Source organism: Centruroides sculpturatus, unplaced genomic scaffold (genome assembly GCF_000671375.1).
Source record: "Centruroides sculpturatus isolate CEXI.00-Female unplaced genomic scaffold, Cexi_2.0 scaffold55, whole genome shotgun sequence".
NCBI classification, from domain to species: domain Eukaryota; kingdom Metazoa; phylum Arthropoda; class Arachnida; order Scorpiones; family Buthidae; genus Centruroides; species Centruroides sculpturatus.
The window spans coordinates 833,666-854,141 of NW_019384374.1; the positions used below are offsets into that span (position 1 = coordinate 833,666).

General features: G+C 32.0%; 3 protein-coding genes across 7 annotated transcripts in view; 2 read left to right on the forward strand and 1 right to left on the reverse strand.

Moving 5' to 3' along the window:
• The window catches only part of LOC111616277 (protein RMD5 homolog A-like), a 30,537-nt gene extending 17,506 nt beyond the window's left edge, over positions 1 to 13,031 (reverse strand). For all 3 annotated transcript variants that reach the window (XR_002755219.1, XM_023357722.1, XM_023357713.1), the window contains exons 1-3: positions 12,866 to 13,031; positions 3,008 to 3,174; positions 2,803 to 2,940 (exon numbers count right to left, since the gene is read on the reverse strand). Coding sequence is in view for 2 of the 3 variants with exons in the window: in XM_023357722.1 (XP_023213490.1) it covers positions 2,803 to 2,940; positions 3,008 to 3,174; positions 12,866 to 13,001 (441 nt within the window). In the remaining variant the exon portion in view is untranslated. The remainder of the gene's footprint in view (positions 1 to 2,802; positions 2,941 to 3,007; positions 3,175 to 12,865) is intronic.
• Positions 6,554 to 8,060, forward strand: LOC111616309 (NEDD4-binding protein 3-A-like). Its single transcript, XM_023357738.1, has one exon. The coding sequence runs from the start codon at positions 7,406 to 7,408 to the stop codon at positions 7,976 to 7,978; it is 573 nt and encodes a 190-aa protein (XP_023213506.1). The 5' UTR covers positions 6,554 to 7,405; the 3' UTR covers positions 7,979 to 8,060.
• Positions 13,032 to 13,228: 197 nt separating the features above from the next.
• LOC111616321 (E3 ubiquitin-protein ligase RNF103-like) overlaps positions 13,229 to 20,476 on the forward strand; it is a 29,086-nt gene continuing 21,838 nt past the window's right edge. Inside the window, exon 1 of one of the 3 annotated variants that reach the window (XM_023357759.1) lies at positions 13,229 to 13,284. Coding sequence is in view for 2 of the 3 variants with exons in the window: in XM_023357748.1 (XP_023213516.1) it covers positions 19,141 to 19,149 (9 nt within the window). In the remaining variant the exon portion in view is untranslated. Of the gene's footprint in view, positions 13,289 to 19,027; positions 19,150 to 20,476 lie in introns of those variants that run through there. The other 2 variants (XM_023357755.1, XM_023357748.1) reach the window with 2 other exon arrangements.

The following is a 20,476-nucleotide window of genomic DNA, read 5'->3' on the forward strand; positions in this document are numbered from 1 at the left end:
ATGATGTCATTTGGCAAGTTTGGACAGAAAAGTAGAAAGTGACATTAAGAACCGAAGGCAGTTTTTGTGCAATGCTGCCCAATGTTTCCAGATTGGGGATTTTTTTTATCACCTGACAGAAAATTTGGGAAATTCTTTAGGGGTGACATTTTTCACTTTTGATCTTTGTTTGGTAAACTAAAACTAAAACAAAAATTTTGACATGACAGAACATGTAAAATACGATTTAAATATGATAATCAAATGTGATATTTGAAATTATTCATTAAAAAATTATTCAAAAATAATTCCTACTGCTAACAAGGAAAGAGACTATTGAATCAAAAACTCAAACACGTGGCCCTCTCCTCGTAAGTAACAGTTTAACATGTTACTTTTGCTTTCCAGACACTAAACTACCAGCTGCAGGTGCTGGTAGCGATAAGGCTAGCAGCACCTGCATTAATTAGTAAGTTAAACTGGTGGAGATAAATATTTTGAAATGGCAAAAAAAATTTTTAAACTGGCAAAATGGTTGGTAATATTTTTAAATTTTTCAGAGCAATCCCTATATCATATACCTGGAACCTAACAAGATATTTGCATTCATATTTTAGCAGGAGCAAGTTGGACCGAGAGAAATTGCAACAAACAAACAAACAGTAATTTGAAATTTTTCCTTACAGACAACTCTAACTGAGTTTTACACAGATAAGTTTATATGTATAATAAAATTTGTGTAGACTTTAAGTAAGCACAGTTCATTTTCTATCTGAACATAAAGTAAGAACTGAGTTTGAAGCACTAGTAAATCAATAATATTGTTTTTGGAACCATCTACAATAATCACTTGTTGCTATTGCAACAATGACATTGCTGCTGGCATAAAAGAAAAACTTGAAAAATTCCATATGCTCATGCTACCAACCTTGGACGCTGTCAGTTTAAACCCACTGTAGCTTGAAAACAAAATCATGGACCCCAATTATTTTTACATTTTTAATTTCCTCATCTTACATTATGAAAAATGACAAAGTTTAATCCAAATTGACCAATCAAATTTTGAGAACAAATTCAACTCCATAAGCCACATAAAAGCAACTTTGCTAATGTTCAACATCAAATATAAACATATATGAAGATTATCTTAATGTCAACAATGTAGTAATTCTCAATAGGATACCTTTACTTATTAAATGTTTCTAAAAAATTACTGAAAACTGCTATATTATAACAAAATAAGTAAAATTTTGAGCTCAGAATTAGTATTTACTAACAGCTTTAGAATATAGAAAACAGACCTGTTTTCAAACAAGACCAAGGTATCACATACAATAAAAGTCAAGTGAAAATAATCTGATACAATAGAAACTGTATTGACAACTAATGGGCAAATAGCTAATTAAGATGGCAGCCCACCACTCAGGAGAACCCAGGTTCAAATCTAGATGGGTTGAGAAACTCCAGGAATTTTTCAGGGAGTGATCCATTTGGATATGTTGAACCCCATCCCTCACCGCCCAGTCATCCCATTGTAGGCCTGGCCAAACCCATAATGGGCTTTCTAAAAAGCAGCCCTTTTAGTGCCCATAGGGTATATAGAAATTGTATCATGTTCACTAGGCTTTAGACCAGCGTTTCTCAAAGTGGGCGATAACGCCCCTTGTGGGCGCTGGAGGCTGTCAGGGGGGCAGTAGAAGGCTCATAGAGAATTGGGGGGCGTTAACGAAATATAGAGGGGCGACGGCAGACAAATTCTATATATAAAAATTCTACGGAATATATATAAAATGTTTACATTTTATATATTTTTTATTTTTTTATTGAAGATCACAACTTGAATATTTCTAACACATTGACTTTTATTTTAGCTCAGCGTTTCTCAAAGTAAGCAATAACGCCCCCTTCTGGCACGATGAATAGATCTATGATAGAGGCAGGGTATTGAACGGTGACCAACGGCAAAATTGGGGCTGATAAGAGGAAACATTGCGTTTAATGGTTTCCAGATGATGAGAACAATGTACAGTAAGGGCACAAAGTGTGAGATTCATAGAAAAGTTTTCCTAAGAATATTTTCAATCCTTTTCTCACACAAGAGAAAATGGGTTAGGGGGCGTTGGGTATAACTTTATGGAACAAAGGGGGCGGTGGATCGAAAAAGTTTGAGAATCACTGCTTTAGACTGTAAATGTAATATGCTATTGAATCTAAAATCTTTTTCACCCATTTTTACTGTCCAAAGTAAAAGCAAGTAAAAAATACAACTTGTTAGTATCGATGAAACATAGTATTAATATTAATACAAAATGGAAATCTAAATGCATACTTTTAAACATATTTCATTAATTTAATAATTCTTACTATAGCCTAAAAATAGCTCAATTAATTAAGTTTAACTGATAGTCAATGGAATAAATGCCTTATTTTTTTACATTCTAATAAAAAAAATACATTAACTTATTTGTTATTTTTATACACAAGAAGAAAAACTCAACATAAAAAGGCGTTAAAAAATATTTTGTTTTTCTGCGAGTGCTTTCGGCGCTACTATGATTCAGAATTGAATGTTTTTTCCAAACAAATTTTAAATTACAAACAGGAACAGCATTAACTGAATAGAATATAAAAAACTTTTTGTAGCACTCACAGAAAAATAAAATATTCCTTAATGCCTTTTTATGTCATGTTTTTCTCCTCGTGTATGTACAATTGTCGGCATGATGTCCACCTTATGTATTTATATTACTTTACAAAATTCGTTACGTTATGGAACTATTACACTTCTTAATTAATAACTTTATAAAATTTAAGAACACTTGCCCTAATTAATTCTTCGGCAATATCCAACATGCCCTGTCGTAAGAAATGCTCACTGATAACTTGATTTAATAGCTGAGTGTTCTCTGCACTACTGAACACTTCTTCGTTACTAGTGGCAGCAAAATCTGCTATAAAGTTCTGAAAATAGTTTATTTTTTATATTTTTATTCAACTAACAAATCTGTGTAAGGTAAGATAATCCTACCTTATCGACGGCTTTTCCGACTTTAGATACGGTTCCATGAAGATCTCTGTGTTCTGATGCTAATTTCGCAACCACGTCTTTGACTTTTTTCGCACACTGAGTTAACACCATGACTTGAGCCGGAGTAATTTCGTGTTCGGGTGGAATCGAAGAGAAACATGGTGAACCTAATTAAAATTTGTCAGTTTATAAGTTATTGAAACAATTTTATAAGATGATTTTTTATTACAAAAACATATTTTTCATTATATAAAATTAAATTGATAAGCTATAATCTAGATATAAACTTCACTTCTACCCAGCAGGCTAATGAACACATTATTTAGAATCACTGCTAGATGTCATCAATCCAGATGTCCTAGAGAACTTAATAAAAATGTTTATTAGCAAGTAAGAGTCAAATACATGGATAATTTTCCTAATTTTAAACTTCATCTATTCAGTTTCTCATTAAGAGACTTCTCAGAATGAAAATATTAAAATTGTTCTAAGGACGAATCCATAACAATAATAATCTGTGGCAAAATAATGTACAGTCAACAGTGCATGAAAAAAGGAAAGATGATCAACAGAGCATAAAAGCATAAACATTCTATAAATAAAACAATTATCCTATAAAGAAAAAATCATTTTGGAATGTTTTATCAAATATCAAAATTACTTAAAGAAGATAAGCTGCATTATAACATTTGATAAAATGGCTGGGACAATAAGAAAATTTACAAAAATTCTCAAGTAAATAATACTTTAAAAAAGTGTCTTCTCACTTTGTCTCTTTCACATACCATCAGGAAATAACAGTTGACCTTCCTTTAGAGGATTCTCGTCTGCCACAATATGCAAAACATTAATTAAGAAAAGCCAACTCCACTGTGAGACTGTTATTTCCTTATGTGTAAAATGGACAAAGTGAGAAGACACATTTTTACAGAATTTCTGTAAATTTTCTAAGTTTATTTATTATAACAGTCATCAACACATGTTATTGTATTTATATTAAAGAAAATCAGCTATAATTGTTCATTTTTTATGAGGATGCATTAATAAATAAAATCTGATCTAAACATTCACTACTTCAAAAACTGGTTTATAGAATAAAAATATACACACATGTACCCAAAACCAGTAAAAACATTTGTGTTAGTAAATATATTTAATCTTTTTACTGGTTTTGGGTATATTTGTGTGTTTTTAACCTGAGCTGATATGTGATTTTACAGAGTGATTCATTCATTCAGGACTGAATATTTACTTTGTTCACTATCTCATGATTGCAGAGTCACATTTGAATAACATATACAGGTAGCCCTCGGTTTATGCCGGCTCAATTTACGTTGATTCAAAATAACGCCACTGCACAATTTGCTGTTTCGTGGTATAATTTCCCGATTTTCCCTACAGTATGATTTTCATTTCAGTGTTGACGTATTTACCGAGCCACAACATTGTACATTCGTTAAAACAAAGATTTTTATTGAATATATTTAGTTTTTCTGTTTAATATTATTGGGTATGGGTATGTATACATTTGCATGAAATTAATATTACAATACTAAACGTTTAGGTACCCACAAGTCAAGTTAAATTTATTTAACTTAATAGTCCAATAAATGGCGTCCAGATCCATAGCTTCAATGAATGTATCCAGTATCAGTTCATTCAGAAAAACATCTTACGACGCAGTAGCATTTCCGGCAATCACAAACTATCATTAGTGAGACAAATCTACTTCTCATTGGCCAGACGATATCTATCTCTCCTTAGCCACCTTGAATTTTCCCGCTCAAACTGACCTTATACATGTGCTACAGTGACCGGTGGTCGACCAATCAGTGTCTCTGCTCATCTGTAGCTCTTCGTCAGGTTAACGTATCCTTTCAACTATGGAAAGTTTGACAGATGAACTTTGTGAGTTAGACAATGATTGGGAGCAAAGTGCAAATGTAAAAAGAAGCATCATCACATCCATTCGACCATATCCCAAAATTCTTAATGAAAGAAAACAAAAATGTAAACAATTAAAGATGGATACTTTTTTTCGAAAAATGTAAGAGATCCGAAACTAAAATTTTTTAATAAAAACATTTCACTTTATTTTATGATAAAATACATTTTAAAAATTAAATTTATATGTATTTTGTATTATATTGTATTAATAAACAAAATTATTTGCTTATTTTTCACTTATGTAGAACCTAACCCTATACCTCACTGTAAATATGGGTTCATTTTACGCTAGCTTTTGTAGAAATGGAACTGTAGTGTAAACCGAGGGCTACCTGTAATGTAAAACATACTTCCATCACTGCTTCATCATAAAATAAAACATCATTCTATTTGTGTTTCATGCTCTTCTTATTTTATATGGAGATATTCCACATAATAATGAGTTCAGTCTCAAGTGTATCATTCTGTACAGTATATATGTTTATATTTATCTATAACCCAAAGTTTAGGGCCTATCAAAAGCCTAGTGGATAAATCCACCAAACACTGGTAGCAGGTTCACACCTGAACAATGAGTTGACAATGTGGATTTTTCTGAATATCTTCATGTGTCTAACACCTATGGTAAATGGGAACCAGGAGTCTAGTCTTAACTACTTTTGATAATACTGAAGTTTTGGTATCTGATAGCAATGCGAAGTTTATGTTGCATATTTAAAGATCAAATCATGTATTTTGACCTAGGAGACTAATATATACAGTAGAGCATTGATTATCCAAAACAATCCGGGACTGGGGTTGTTTAGATAACTGATCATTTACAAAAAAATACATTAATTTAAACACAAAACTGTACTGTATATAATTTGTATCACACGTCTTACAAATACATACCTTACATAATGTAATACATTAAACTAGGCCTACAGTTCAGTTTGGCAGGGAGGAGAATAGTGCTGCAATGCCACATCCCTAGCAGAAATTTGAATTTGTTGACTTGGTTAACCGATGTTTCGGTTGATCGGTATTCGGATAATAGATGCTCTACTGTGTATATATTTACACATGGTAAAACTTTGAATATGCAAAACAACAGCAGTAATAATTTTAACCAATGAAATATTATTATATTATTTACTTTCAAATAAAAAAAATTATGTTCACATGCATTATCATTTGTCTGGGTCAAACAATAACAAACTATAAATAAATGCTTGATGCTTGTAATTTAGAACATTTCACTTGTGTGAAAAGAAACTAAAGACAACACCTTATAATTTTTGGAACTTTTAGTCACAGAACAGTTTAAAAACATTCAAGTAATTTTCAAAAAAGTTGGCATTATTAATATTTAATTTTAATCTTTTGACAGTAAATGTCAATGAATTGTCTTTTTTTTTAATTTCCACTGAGCACCAAAGGTAGAACAACATAGATGAGGAATTGGAGGGAAAGAGTTAAATCCAATGCTGCAAATAACACAATGAGCAATGGGTACCCCTCCCTCTGATTCCTCGTCTATGCAGTTCTGCCTCTGTGATTTTTTAATGCACCTGTGCAAATTTTTATATGAAAATAGTCTAAGACGTAACCTTTAAATGAGGAATTGGAGGGAGAGGATACCCATCATGTTATTTGCAGCATTGGATTTACACACCGATTAAAGATCATAAGCCAATATCCAAGGACGAAATGACTGATCGATTGTTGCACATCAGATGTAGTTTGATGCTGTGTTAAAATAGAGATTTAGGTGGACAAGCAGAATGTTGACCAACACAGTGCCAGAAGCATAGAGCGACAACGGTTGCCAGCCTATGACCAATCAAGATTAGCTCATTTCCAGCAAAACCGGGAGCATGTGCAACTATAATCACAGCAACATAACCAGTGACAGCAGTGACAAGTTTCACATATGTAAGGACATCAGCAATAGCCAAGGGACCACCTAAACGGGTACACATCAGTGGCATCTTGGGGTCAAAGGAAAGATCAGTAATTTTCCCAGTGGCTTTCAAGCCAAAGGTATCCACTCCGTCAACGCGCTATGCTACTCCCATGCCCAGGATGGGTTCATACTCTAGCCCTACAGCAGCATGTCGTACCCCCCCTGGAGAATGACCACAGATCATTGAATAACTCAGTGGACAGTTGCATCAAGATCTCAAATCTGTTCCAAGGCCAGTTAACAAGCAGAGGTTCTAGCTTCCAACTGAACAACTTCACGCAGATGCCATCACCTATGACAGCAGCATTGCCAAGCTGGAGGCCATGCTGAGGGAGGATTTGGAAATATCTTACCTGTAAGAGACCCTGGAGCAGAACGGGCAGGTAATATTCAAAGTGTATGAGAAGAAGAGGCAGAGTTGGCAGAGAAAACTAAAGAGACTCAAGGCACTATAAGAGAACAAACTGAGAGCCTGCCAGCAGAGACTGTCCAAGGCCAAGCAGATGATTAGCATTCAGAATTATCAGATTCAGCAAGAGAAGAGGAAACTTCAAGTGGAGCTGGATGAAAGCAAGAAGGAAAAAGAGGCATCAGGGAAACAGATAGAAAGACTACAACAGGAACTGGTCATGATCAAGGCACAGTTGGAGAACACAGAATGGTCTCTGTGTCAAAAAACAGATGAAGTGTCATTGCTGAAGTCACAACTAAAAGATTCTCAGAATGACCAGACATCTCACATAACAGAAATGTTGATACTGAAATTTCAGCTGAGGGAGACAAAACAGCTACTGGAAGAGGAGGAGGAGAAGAGGGAGGCAGAACTGAAAGAGAGATTCTGCCAGGCCCTGCAGAACTTTCAGCTGCAGAGTCACGAGAACTCTCTGTTCAACAATTCAGTTGAACAGAGAGGAGAGATGCAGCGCCGTGGGCCAGACGAAACAAGAGGTGGACAGGTTGGGAAACAAATTGGCCACTGTCAGCAAAAAATACAATCTGGCACAGAACATCAAAATGGAAAGGATTCAGTGGATAAAGGAGAAAGTCATTTGCTACCAGAAACTACTCCAGCTTAATTACATTCAGATGTACAAAAGGAACAAGACTCTGGAGTGCAAAGTGGAACTCAGTCTAAACTAAAAGTGAGAGCAGGGACACCAAATTTCTGACCAATGGCAAATCCCATAATTGAGGTCCAAGGTGAGCTTGGCCAAAAAAAAAAAAAAGTTAATATCTGTGATACAAACATCCTAAACTACAGAAATTATTCCTAATTCATTAGATTCTACATTTAAACTGTATTTTAAACATTCATGTTTGTGTTGTTTGTGTTTTAATAGGAATTGTTGTCATTTCAAAGAGCTTCTCAGCTGTTGAGATTTGTGGCATTACACTCAAAGTTTTAAAAAATTGTATTACACTTACTGTAATTTCTTACATGTTTTTCATTCAAAACACATCTTGATTTTGTAAAAACTAGGGCAAGATCCTTATAAAATCACACAAAAGAACATGTAAATTACTGTAATTTCATGAAGATAACCCGTGAGTTATTTGTGTTTAAGTCAATTTAAGTGTGGATTATTTGCTGATTTTAACTCGCAACTATGAACTCATAAAAAAGTCTTTCCTTTGTCTAAATCCACAAAGAGTATCTTTAGTAAAAGTAAAAAGTCCTTTATGTTTGAAACATATCCATTGCTATCACAATTTTTTCTAAAACCACCAAAGAGACATATTGCATTTCTTGCCTTTAGTTCTTTTCTGTTCCTTTTCTGTATCATCTGTACTTTAATCATTATTACTAAACACACCTATTGAAATTAGTACCTAGAAAATGATTAATTTCTTGTTAATTTTTCCCTCTGTAAACATTATCACTTCAGAAAATGATTTTTATACTGAATGTTGAGTTTATCATATATTAAATCTTTTTGTTTTGCTATAAAGTAAATTCTGATGACTTAAATAATTATATACATTTAAAACAATAACTGTAGTGTGACTGTGCATTGTTTTTCCTTGTTCATACAAAACAGCATTACTTTCCACCATTTTGCTAATGAAATTAAAACTGATGTCAATGTCATTAGCATTTTCCTTTATTTGCTTCATTTTTTAAACTAGCGTACAAATCTATTTTATATTAATTAAAATTTAAATTACTATTAAATACCTTTGAAGTTAAACAACAGTTGTAAAATAAAAAAAATTTAAGAACTGGGCAACTGACTTTCCAACCTGCATCACACTGAATATTAACTAAATCATTAAAAATTCTTTTAAATATGTTAAAAATTTTACTTTATTTAACATTTTTAACTAATCAGAGAAAATATTTAACTGGTTCTCAACTAGCTAAAACTATCTTGAAGAGAACACTATGCATAAATAGGGTGATTCACTCACGACGAAACACTTATTACACGGAATATCTCTTGTAAATGAAAAAATGAGGAAACACAAATGGAATGATTCTATATGTCTTGACCTAGCAGACGACCAAGGAATTTTTTATATTACTGTAGTGCAAGTTCTAACATTCTAACAATATGGATATGCATGTTATCATTTCTGAGAAAAAACAACAACAATCATCTGAGAAATGACACACAACTAGTGGTTTAATACCACTAGTTGTGTGTCATTTCTCAGATGTAGTAATTTATATCACAAATTTTCAGTAGTTAATTTTATTAGGAAAGATTGTAATATAAAAAAGGTTTCTTCATATTTATACATTTTTACATAATCATATTGTTTTGGTTTGTATTATTACCTTTGATCATCATCCTATAAATTTAGAACTTAGACCTATACATAATTCAGATATTTGGAATAGCAAACAGGAAAAAAGTTTATTTGCACAAGTTTAAAATAGCAAGCAATCCTTTGAAATTTCACATGAGAAGCAGTGCATGTCCAAATCACTACAATAGATAAATAACTGAAGACATGTCACAAATATGCAATAACTACATATAATAAACTATTAATATACAAAACCAGGAGTACGCAAAGTGATCGATACTGACTTCCAGGAATTGATAAGGCATTTTTGGAGATTGATTGCAAATGGTTTATTAATTAAAAATTATTCCAATGCATTATGTATATAATACCAACAATCTGCTGGGTTTTTACTGGGTTATGTTAAGGTTAACAATACAAAATAAAGCAATTTGGCTAGAGGTAGCCACTTAATCAACTATCTTATCATAAATTTAATAATTATAAATTAATTAATTTTAATTTTAATTTAGAAAACTCTAAAAGAAAAGAATCAGCCCGAGTAGACAAACTTAACTCCTAATTTCCATGTGTTGTCAGTTATGCTACTTGGACCACTATCCAATCTTCACTTCAAAATATTAGTTAATTAATCTATAGATATAAATGAGAATGTTTGTTTGTTTGTTCACTATGCACACCTAGGCCATTCAACCAATTGTTACAACACTTGGCATTTACGTTAACATATTTCTACCGTGTTTCCCCGAAAATAAGACATCCGCAGAAAATAAGACCTAGCACAGATTTTGCTGAATTGCGAAATATAAGACCTCCCCCTGAAAGTAAGACCTAGCAAAGTTTTTTTCTTTTTTTTACTCGTAACGGTCATCGACAGATGGTTGAAAGTGGCCGTTGGGTTTTTGAAAGTACAGCCACTGATTGATCAGCAGACAATTACGCCACACGGCATGATTTGCATAAGACTATGGCTTGGGAATCACAGATTTGCATAACGTTACGGTTGGTGATGGCTAATTGGTCGGCCGGGAATCATGCCACATGACATTTGCATAGTGCTACGGTTCAGTAAGCACTAATTGGTCAGCGAGTCCGATGTTGAACGTATAAAAAGGCGACAGTTCGCCACACTGGATATACGTCACTCTCGTCTAAGTTCGACTTGGGAATTTTTTTGTTCAATAATAAATGTTAATTCTTCTTCCTGGAAGAAATAAGACATTCCTTGAAAATAAGACCTAGTGCATTTTTCAGAGCAAAAATTAGTATAAGACACTGTCTTATTTTCGGGGAAACACGGTAATAGATAATGTCAAAAATATAACCCAAAAATATTGATTGGATTTTTACATATCAATTCATTTCTGTCTATATTCAATTTGCTGGGTTTACAGGTAATGCCATTTATTAGCAAAAAAATTTAGCTAATAAATGGTGTTACATCTACATGAAAAAAACAGCATTAAGTATGCTTTGTCATCAACAAGCTGTTATAAATGCTAAAGGTGGACCAACAAAATATTAAATAAATGTCTTATTTACTTAAATACTGTTTGTATTCCCATTTTTACAACACCACTTTTAGTGAAATACTATGTTATTATAGTATATTATGCAATTAATTTATAATATAGCCGATTATGGAACAAGTGGTTTAATACTATTATGTACTATTAATGGATACTAATTTGGCACATGAGAGGAGCAAGTGGGACAATTTCCATGAATGCCATAATCACTAATTATAAACAAATTATCATACAGTGTTTTGGCGTTACACTACACCTATAACACTATACTTATGAAAATCAAAATAATGTGTAAATACAATGTTTACTGCACAGGTGATGCAAACACTGCATTTATACATATGTTCCATAAGTATAGTGTTATAGATGTAGTCAACCACAAAATTACATATTTAAGTTTTTCAAAATTTTTTGCAATACTATCATTTATATGCCATTAAAACACTTAAATATTACAAAGATAATATTTAATAAATTCATTTTCTGGTAATGTTATTTTCAAAATTTTCACTTTATGCACACTTTTGCAACCCACTGTAAGTAAATGATGTATAAGATTAATACTGGTTCACCAGATATTGCTATTATTAACTGTATGCGTATATAGAAGAGAACAAGGAATCCTTAAATGCAATCACCAATTGAAATCAATAAAAAATTTATTCTATAGCTAATATTTCAGCAAAATAAATAGCCTACACTTTCCACCATAACATAAGAATAAATATAACCAAATTTCATCTGAATTGGACAAAAATTGCTACAGTTATAAGGAATTCACACACACATACAAAGACAGCTTTTATATTAGTAATTATTATAACTGCAATTTCCATTTGAATTTAATCAGTCAAAAACTTGATAATGACCATTTAAGACAGTTGAAAACAATGTTTTCTATTAAATTATTTTTCCTTGCTGAATTTTTAGTATTTGTGTGTTTATTTGAATAAAGTTTTATCTTTCATTTATAATTTTCATAAAGTACTTTTCTGTTAACGGGACGCCAGCCAGTACGTATAGTAACGGGCAAGATTCAAACTCCAAATGAAAGACTTTGCACCACCCCCAGAACTGTTGACCCTTTGCAAGATATTTGCCTTCAAAGATCAGTTTTTAACACGTATCAGTAAACTGCCAATTCTACATGCTTCACACATAGAATAAGCAGAATATAGCGATACCCCACACTCCCTAAAACTATATAACATCAAGCGAGCTAAATAGTCTTACGAACAACAGTGTCGTGCATCAAATTAAAGTTACAACTGGCATCCCATTATCAGAAAAGAACCTTCATACTTATGTAATTATACAACTTCTAAAATACACTTCTCAATTACATAATGTGCTGAAAATATGCTTTAATATTGCTGCAAATAAGAATTTAATCAACTAACACATTGAATACATTATTGTTTTACATACCTGTGCAAAGACTTGATTCTTAATAATTATTAAACTTTTGAAGGACTTTAAATATATTTTTAGATTGTTTACCTTTATAATATATATATTTCCAACCTCTTTAATGCTTCTTGATAAGATAATATATCGAAAAAACGATTTAATATCGCTTCAAATACCAACTTATCCAATAAAAATTATTAACAAAATCCAACTCGATTTCTTATAAAGAATTTAACGTAAGAACGTATTTAAAAAAAACTCAATAAATCTTACCGTCAGTCAATTCATTCTTTAAACTCTGAACGTAATCGATTAAATCCGTCAAAGTCTTCCATGTGTGATCATTAAAAGAACCAAATTTACTTAAGACTTTTTCAATCTCCTTCTCGACAGTCAAACATGACTCCATCTTGTCAACCAAACGATAATTTTAAGACGACGAAAACAACCAGACGAAAAAAAAAATTTTATTTATAATTTTTATAAGCGTACATACGATCCTATTCTAATTTTATAATAGTTGTAAACTTATTTAGAGTAATAATTTATTAAAATTAATTTAAATCAGTTAATAAATCTTATTTTAAAAAATATACAATAATAATAATAATAATAAAATTGTGTGGAAATTTCGTCATTAGGCGTCGCTGTAAGTAGTCGAAGTGAAAGGACGAGAACGGTAAACAACTTATGTACGTACGTTTTTATTTATTTATTTATTAAAAGTAAATCTAGTTAAAATGAATGTCTAAACGATGTTATACGTCTTATTTTTCTTATTATCGCTTTTATGAGTTAAATATTTAGCTATTGATCGCGTTTTATCCAATTAAACTGCGATGTTTTGGTTCACACTTCTGCTCTAACTGGATACATTTTTTATTTATTTTTTTTATGTGAATTGAAGTGGGACGAAAGTGAAATTTATTTTGAAATTCGCGTTTTTTAATGGTTAAATTAATTCTACAATTACTGAAATATACGCGGATTGTGAATTATTTGATTTATTTATTCGGCATAAGGTGTAATGTAATGGAAAAATGTAGGTAAGTGGTCCATGCGGAAAACATGGAAGCTGATATTATTTAATTAATACAAAATTAATTACTTCGGAAGCATTTAAGAGAAGAAACTGTCTCGTCGATTATTTATTAAGTTTCTTCGACGAAAAATATCGAGAATTGACTAAAATTAAATGAAATTTTATTAAAAATCTTCTTTTGTTTTTGGTATTTTACAAGCTAATTATAATATATGTACTTTTATGTAGGGTAAATGAGGGTGAGATGGTGAAAAAAGTCGTAAAAGCTGTGATTGTAAAAATAAATTCTATTTAAAAAATACTGATTGACCTGATGTTTTTTTATCGTATCAAATGACAATAACGAGCGAATTAACTGTTTTCCAAAAGAGATTAAAAAAACAATATGATTTTTCTGCTAATTCGCAATCTCGCTCTTAGAGTTGGTTAACAGTATATGGATGAGCTGTTTATCTATATATATATATAAAAATGGACGTGTGTGTCCCTATATTTCACTTTTCCGCCAAAACTACACATTGCACATGAATGGTGTTTGTATGTGGTAGTAGCCCCGAGTCTCCATTCGTGCACTATGGTGGTTGCGTCTCAATAGCTATAAGGGTGCGGGAGATATGGGGTCGAAAGTGGTTGAAAGTGGAAGATTTTCTATTTCGATTTTAAAAATGTTCGAACCGTTTTAAATTTGAATTTGTATTCAAATTGGTTCGATTATATAACGATTGTAAACGTTCCAGAAAATTGATCATATTGAAAATAGTTCGTTTGACTGGACGTAAAAATTCTCTAATTAGTCTGGAAACGGGGGTCCTAATTCTTGCATTCTGTGAAAACGGGTAAGATTGGCTATAATGTAATTATCTTAATCTTCACTATCGTTACTTTTTGCCCACAAATAAAAACCCAGCAAAGCGGGTCCTTGCAGCTAGTCAGAGTATATTGTTATTTTTGATCGATTACAACTTAGATTTGTTATTTGAGCTTTTGTAATGTTATATACAAGAAACGAAAGACGTCCACTAATCTTAACTTAAGATTTTTGAGGCTACGGTAAGTATAAGCTTGGTAATGGTTCTTCAAGTTGGAAACGGAAATGTTTGAGTTTTTCACTTATTTTTATGGCGATTGCATGTAAACGGCACATAGCAAGCATGGCTTTTGACTACCACAATATATTAATACGAGGTGCTACTTTTTAGTTCATGTGGTTAATTACACGTATTTGCTATCTAACTCAATTCTCTATCTCACCCTCAATTACCCTAATGTATTTTATTGTGTATAATGTATAATGCAGGCCTTGTCGATAGATGAAGCAGAGAGACAATTGCCTCGAGTGCCAAATTGGAAGGGATACTAATAAATGCACTGTAATGTTTATAGAAATGTATGGTCTCTTTTTGACTTACAATGGGGTTACATTCCAAAAACACATTTTAAGTCAAAAATAAAAATAAATAAATCAAACAAACAATAGGCTATATGGAAACTTGTATGGTACATAACATCAGTTTGGTCTGTCATTGATTGTGATGGCCCAAACTCGCCAGCGATCACCATAACTGCCATGCTTAGATATTATCTTAAGTTTTTCTTTGAGATGCGACGGGTGTTTTGCAGACATATGGATTTACTATAAAACACAAGATATAAGATGGTGTTATTAAAAAAGTCTCGAGAAAGATCATTGAAGCATCGGTAGAACAACTTGAATTCAAATTCTAATCGTTTTTCCACACTTCCACTTCATTCAATGCAAATGAAGTGTAATTATGGAAAAATGGTTGGAATGGCCATCATGTGTGTGAAATGTCGTATCAAAACATCTTAAGTCGCGTCATGTCTGTACCATATTATTTATTTACTGTGTTTCCACATACATAAGAACATGCTCTTACAGATGGAAAAAATTGGCACTGTATTCTGCAAAATACCTAAAAAAAAAAACTTGCTATTTTTAAAAATTTTTTATAGTTTCATAAGCACTTTTTTTAATAATAATAATTACATAGAGATATCACTGAATAGTTACTGTATCAGCACATTTACATTTAATTTGTATTGACACAGTAGTGCAGTGTTCTAATGAACAAAAAGAAGCTGGCACACATAAGATCAAGTTCTTATAAGTGAAGCAGGACATTTTTCAATAATGTGAAAACAGTGATTTTCACATGTAAGAGCATGGTCTTATTTGCATGGAAATAGGTAAGTATATTGATTTTTTTCTTAGGCTTGCCTCAGGTGCCAAAATCATTCAGAATAGTCCTGTATCATAATGTTTAGGAAATAATAGATAAGCAGTTTATTCAGAAAATGTGAAAGCTGCACTTACTTTACTTTTTATACAAAATTAAATAAATGTGAAGCAATTAAGCTTCATGTTAATGAAGATAAAGAATTATTTCATTGATTTTTTATAGTTTTTTTTTTTTTAGTGGAAAATATTAAAAAGTAACTAAAACATTTAAATTTCTATGTTTTGTGCTAGTGCATTTTTCCCATAGATCACTTACCAAACTGGATAGCCATGTGACAGAGTGACCTTGATACACAATTTTCTTTTATGTATTATGATTTATGCATTTCGGACCTAACAGGTCCCTCCTCGGTCATGATGCAAGATCTCATTTGGATTTCTAGGTCATTCTGTCCAGTGGCTGTCCAGTGTGATAAGTCTATCTATAGAAAAAGTTCACTAACACAAAGCATATCATGTAACTTGAATGATATATAAGAATTCTGTTGTGTACTTCTTTGTATGCTCTGAGCACTAAGCCCATTTTAAGCAAGCCCATTGTAGGTTCAGCCAGGCCACAGTGGGGGGTTGGCTGGAAGAATAGGACATGACGTGTCTGTATCAGACCACCTCGATGAATTTATAAGATTTTCAATTTGTCTAGATTGATTCCTGGGTCCCTAGAGCTGACACCTTAATTTCTCAGCCATCCAGTTATCTCCTAACTAGGAGGGAATGAGAGAGATGAAATACAGTCTGTCACAAGTTTGTAGCTCTTCCATTCTTTGAAAGTCTACATGAATAAAATCAGTAAAACAAACATAAACAGATTTTTTGTCATTTCAAAGAAAACTTTCATTTATATCACTTTCGTATTTTTTTTTTTAAATTGCTGCTTCCAGACTTGAATTAAATGGACTGTTTCCTCTTGTCCATCAATAGAATAAATAAAAACAAATTTTCTGTCACTTGCATCATTTTTGTATTATTATTATTATTTTATTTTTTTTTTTAATGTAAATAAAGTTGTATTAAATTTTCAATCCCTTCTATGTCTAGAGTGAATGGGCTGGTTTCTTTTAAATAGACTTGCTCTTACTCTTGATCATAATACAACTATCTATACATATAAAAAGTACTTGAAAAAAAAATATATGTTTTATTAAAAAATATGAAATACATTTCCAGTTTTGAAGTAGGCTTGTATAAAATTCTTTGATGTCATTAGGTTGAAAAGTTTATCATATTTTTACTTGTCCTACAAAGCTGCTCCAATGATAATATAAAGATATTCTAGTTTGCTTTCTATTTTAATTCTTATAAAACATGACTGTTTGAAGAGGCATTCAGTTGTAAACAAACCAAAAATAATTTCAGTTTTCTATTATATTTTCCTTTTTATCTGATGAATATTCTTAAAATTTGGTCATATTTTTTTAAGTGCACTATATCATATGGCTTTCATCATAAAATAGATAGTAATAATGCATATAATTATTATAAATATTAAATATTTTTGTTTTATTAATTAATTAATCAAATTACTATTGTAGGTGGTGACTGTGTTACTATCTGCTTTAGTGCTGTAATAATTAGCTAATTTATTACAAAAGCAGTTACATAATATTAGACTAAATAGTAAAAATATATGATAAATGTGAGATATTTAGTTACAGGAAAAAACATATATTTATCTTGATAAACAATTTTACCAACTCTCTTTATTCTAACTGATAACTTGTAATTGTTAATCATTGATATTTACATACAGTATGTACAAAAAGCTAATGTGCAATGAGAAATTTGTAATGAAATTAAAGTTAAACATACATTGCATACAAGACCTGTAAATTGTATATCCTGTGTTTCTACTTTGTGGTAGATGGGCATTGCAGCTTGCTCACAGATATTCTGTCATTTGGAAGACTTCTTTGCCAGTCTCGTAATGTCTCATGGAAACTGGTCTGCTAGGTCTTCGGATTTTGGGGCCTCTGAGGGGCATTTCTCACATATGCTTTAGGAGAAACTACAGTATTGTCCATAAAGCTTTACTTAAACCTTTTTCACTAAACAGTAACTTTTCAAACACCCTGTATATTTGTAGTTTTTACTGAAATTTATTAGCATAATTCTGTAAGAACTGCATTCATTTTGATGTGCAGTTGGTCCATGTGACTTTGATGTCCTTAGTGAACATCTTAGAACATTATATGAAGTTGTCCACATAGTGAACGACTTCTTCATATAATTTATTTAATAAATCATAAACACTAGTAAAAAACACGGAAATTACTTAATTGGATTTATTTTCAGATCTCATCAACAGTTTTTGAGTTTGACAGTGGTGTAGCAATGGAGGACAGAGAGGTCAGTTCTAACAAGAGAAAGGTTTCTATGAACTCTTCCTCTCATAATAGATGGGTAATAATGCAAAGAAAATGTAAAATTTAGCTGTGGAGTCTACTCAAAATCTCTGATTTTGCCACAGTTCTGGTAAAAATGGAAGTCAATTTTATAATCTATGTAAAAGCAGTGCAACAGATAAATGATTTTATAATTTATGGAAATTATAATCTTTCAATGAATTTCACATAATTCACCGAGGAATGATATTAAAAACCCAAGAATTAGATGTCAGGTGCTGTTTTTAACAATTCACAATGCTATCTCAAAGCTTAATATCATATAGTAAACAATAAAATATGCATATTTAAAAAAAAAAATAACAATGTTAATAATAGTGTGATAAAAATAACATTTGTGCTTGTTATATCATAACATCTGCAAAATAAAAACTTGTTCTAAGTAAATGTAATAATTATAACTTCTAGAAATTGAAAATATTAATGCCAGAGAATAATCATAATGAAATGTTTTACCTAACTCCACAAATTTAGAATTTAATATAAATTATCTAAAATGTATTTTAGATCGGTAAATGTGATAATGTTAAAAAACTGTGAATTTTATAGTAAACTTTCTCAATTATAGTGACCTCTCATTTAAGCGACATTCTCAGTTATGAGATGTTTTTCACTGGTCCTGGCTGAAGGCTATGGGAGATAATGTCTCTCATCTCTCATTTGAACAACTCTCAGTTCTATACCCATACAAATGTTTCCAACTAATGTATTTTTTCCTCACTTTACCATAGGTCAAACAGGTGCCCAGGAAGATAAGAAAGCAGAGAGGATTATCATACTGAATATAATATGTTTTTAGAAAGAGAATAGCTACTGACTATTGCTAATAGAAAAGCCATCGTCTATGTGTGTGGTATGTGTGAATTCCTTATAACTCCTGCAATTTTTGTCCACTCCAGATGAGATTTTGGTTGTATTAATTTTATGTTCTGACAGAAAGTATAGGTTACTTATTTTATGGAAATATTAGCTACAGAACAGGCATTTTATTGATTTGGGATCAGTGATCGTGCTTACATGTCATGTGACATCAGTGACCTCATTTAGTTCTTGCTTGATAATGGAATTTTCCTTAAATATTTTGTTTTGGCAAATGGTGTATTTTAAACTTACTTCATTAAATTTAAACTTTAAAAATGATAACTCATTGTGTTACTTTTAAACAAATTTAAAAAAAAAGAAGAAGAAATATTTCCATAGTGACCAAGTGGCATTCTATTATCCAATTGGAACTAACAAGCCCATTATTTAGAAAGTGTTATCACTAGTGTTGTAACGAATAGTATATTCGGCCAAACTATTCAGCTTGATTACGCACGTACGAAAATTGGCGCGTAAACCGTATTATGGCAAAGATACTGCTCTCTATTGGCTCGCTGTCGCTACGCTTCGCCAATCGCGTTTATTCTTGGCAGTTGTAGCGGACAGATGAGTGTCATGGAAGTATGTGATAAATGGTGATATCAAATGTGGATAACAATGAAATGACCTACACGTGTAGATAACGGAAAAAGAAGAGAGAAGGACCGCGAAAATGTGAAAATAAACATGAAATTGAGTCGATAACATAATCGAACAAGTCGAGGCAGTTTATTGGCATGAAATTCGCGGCCGTCAATGCCAAACAGTTGTTGTCATAGACTTCGGAAAGCTAAATGCTTGTAATGAAAGTCACTTAGCGTGCACGGGCAAAAGCCTGGGGCCGTTCGGGCTATCAAGCTGTTTCTCGAATCTGTGAAATCATAACTGTGACTTATATCGACGTCCTATCTGTCTCTTTTCTCCGTTATCACCAGGCTGAGTCACATAATTGTAAAATGAGAACTCTAGGACGGGAAAGTGACGAATTGAAAGTATCGTGAGCGCGTATTANAAAAAAAAGAAGAAGAAATATTTCCATCGTGACCAAGTGGCATTCTATTATCCAATTGGAACTAACAAGCCCATTATTTAGAAAGTGTTATCACTAGTGTTGTAACGAATAGTATATTCGGCCAAACTATTCAGCTTGATTACGCACGTACGAAAATTGGCGCGTAAACCGTATTATGGCAAAGATACTGCTCTCTATTGGCTCGCTGTCGCTACGCTTCGCCAATCGCGTTTATTCTTGGCAGTTGTAGCGGACAGATGAGTGTCATGGAAGTATGTGATAAATGGTGATATCAAATGTGGATAAC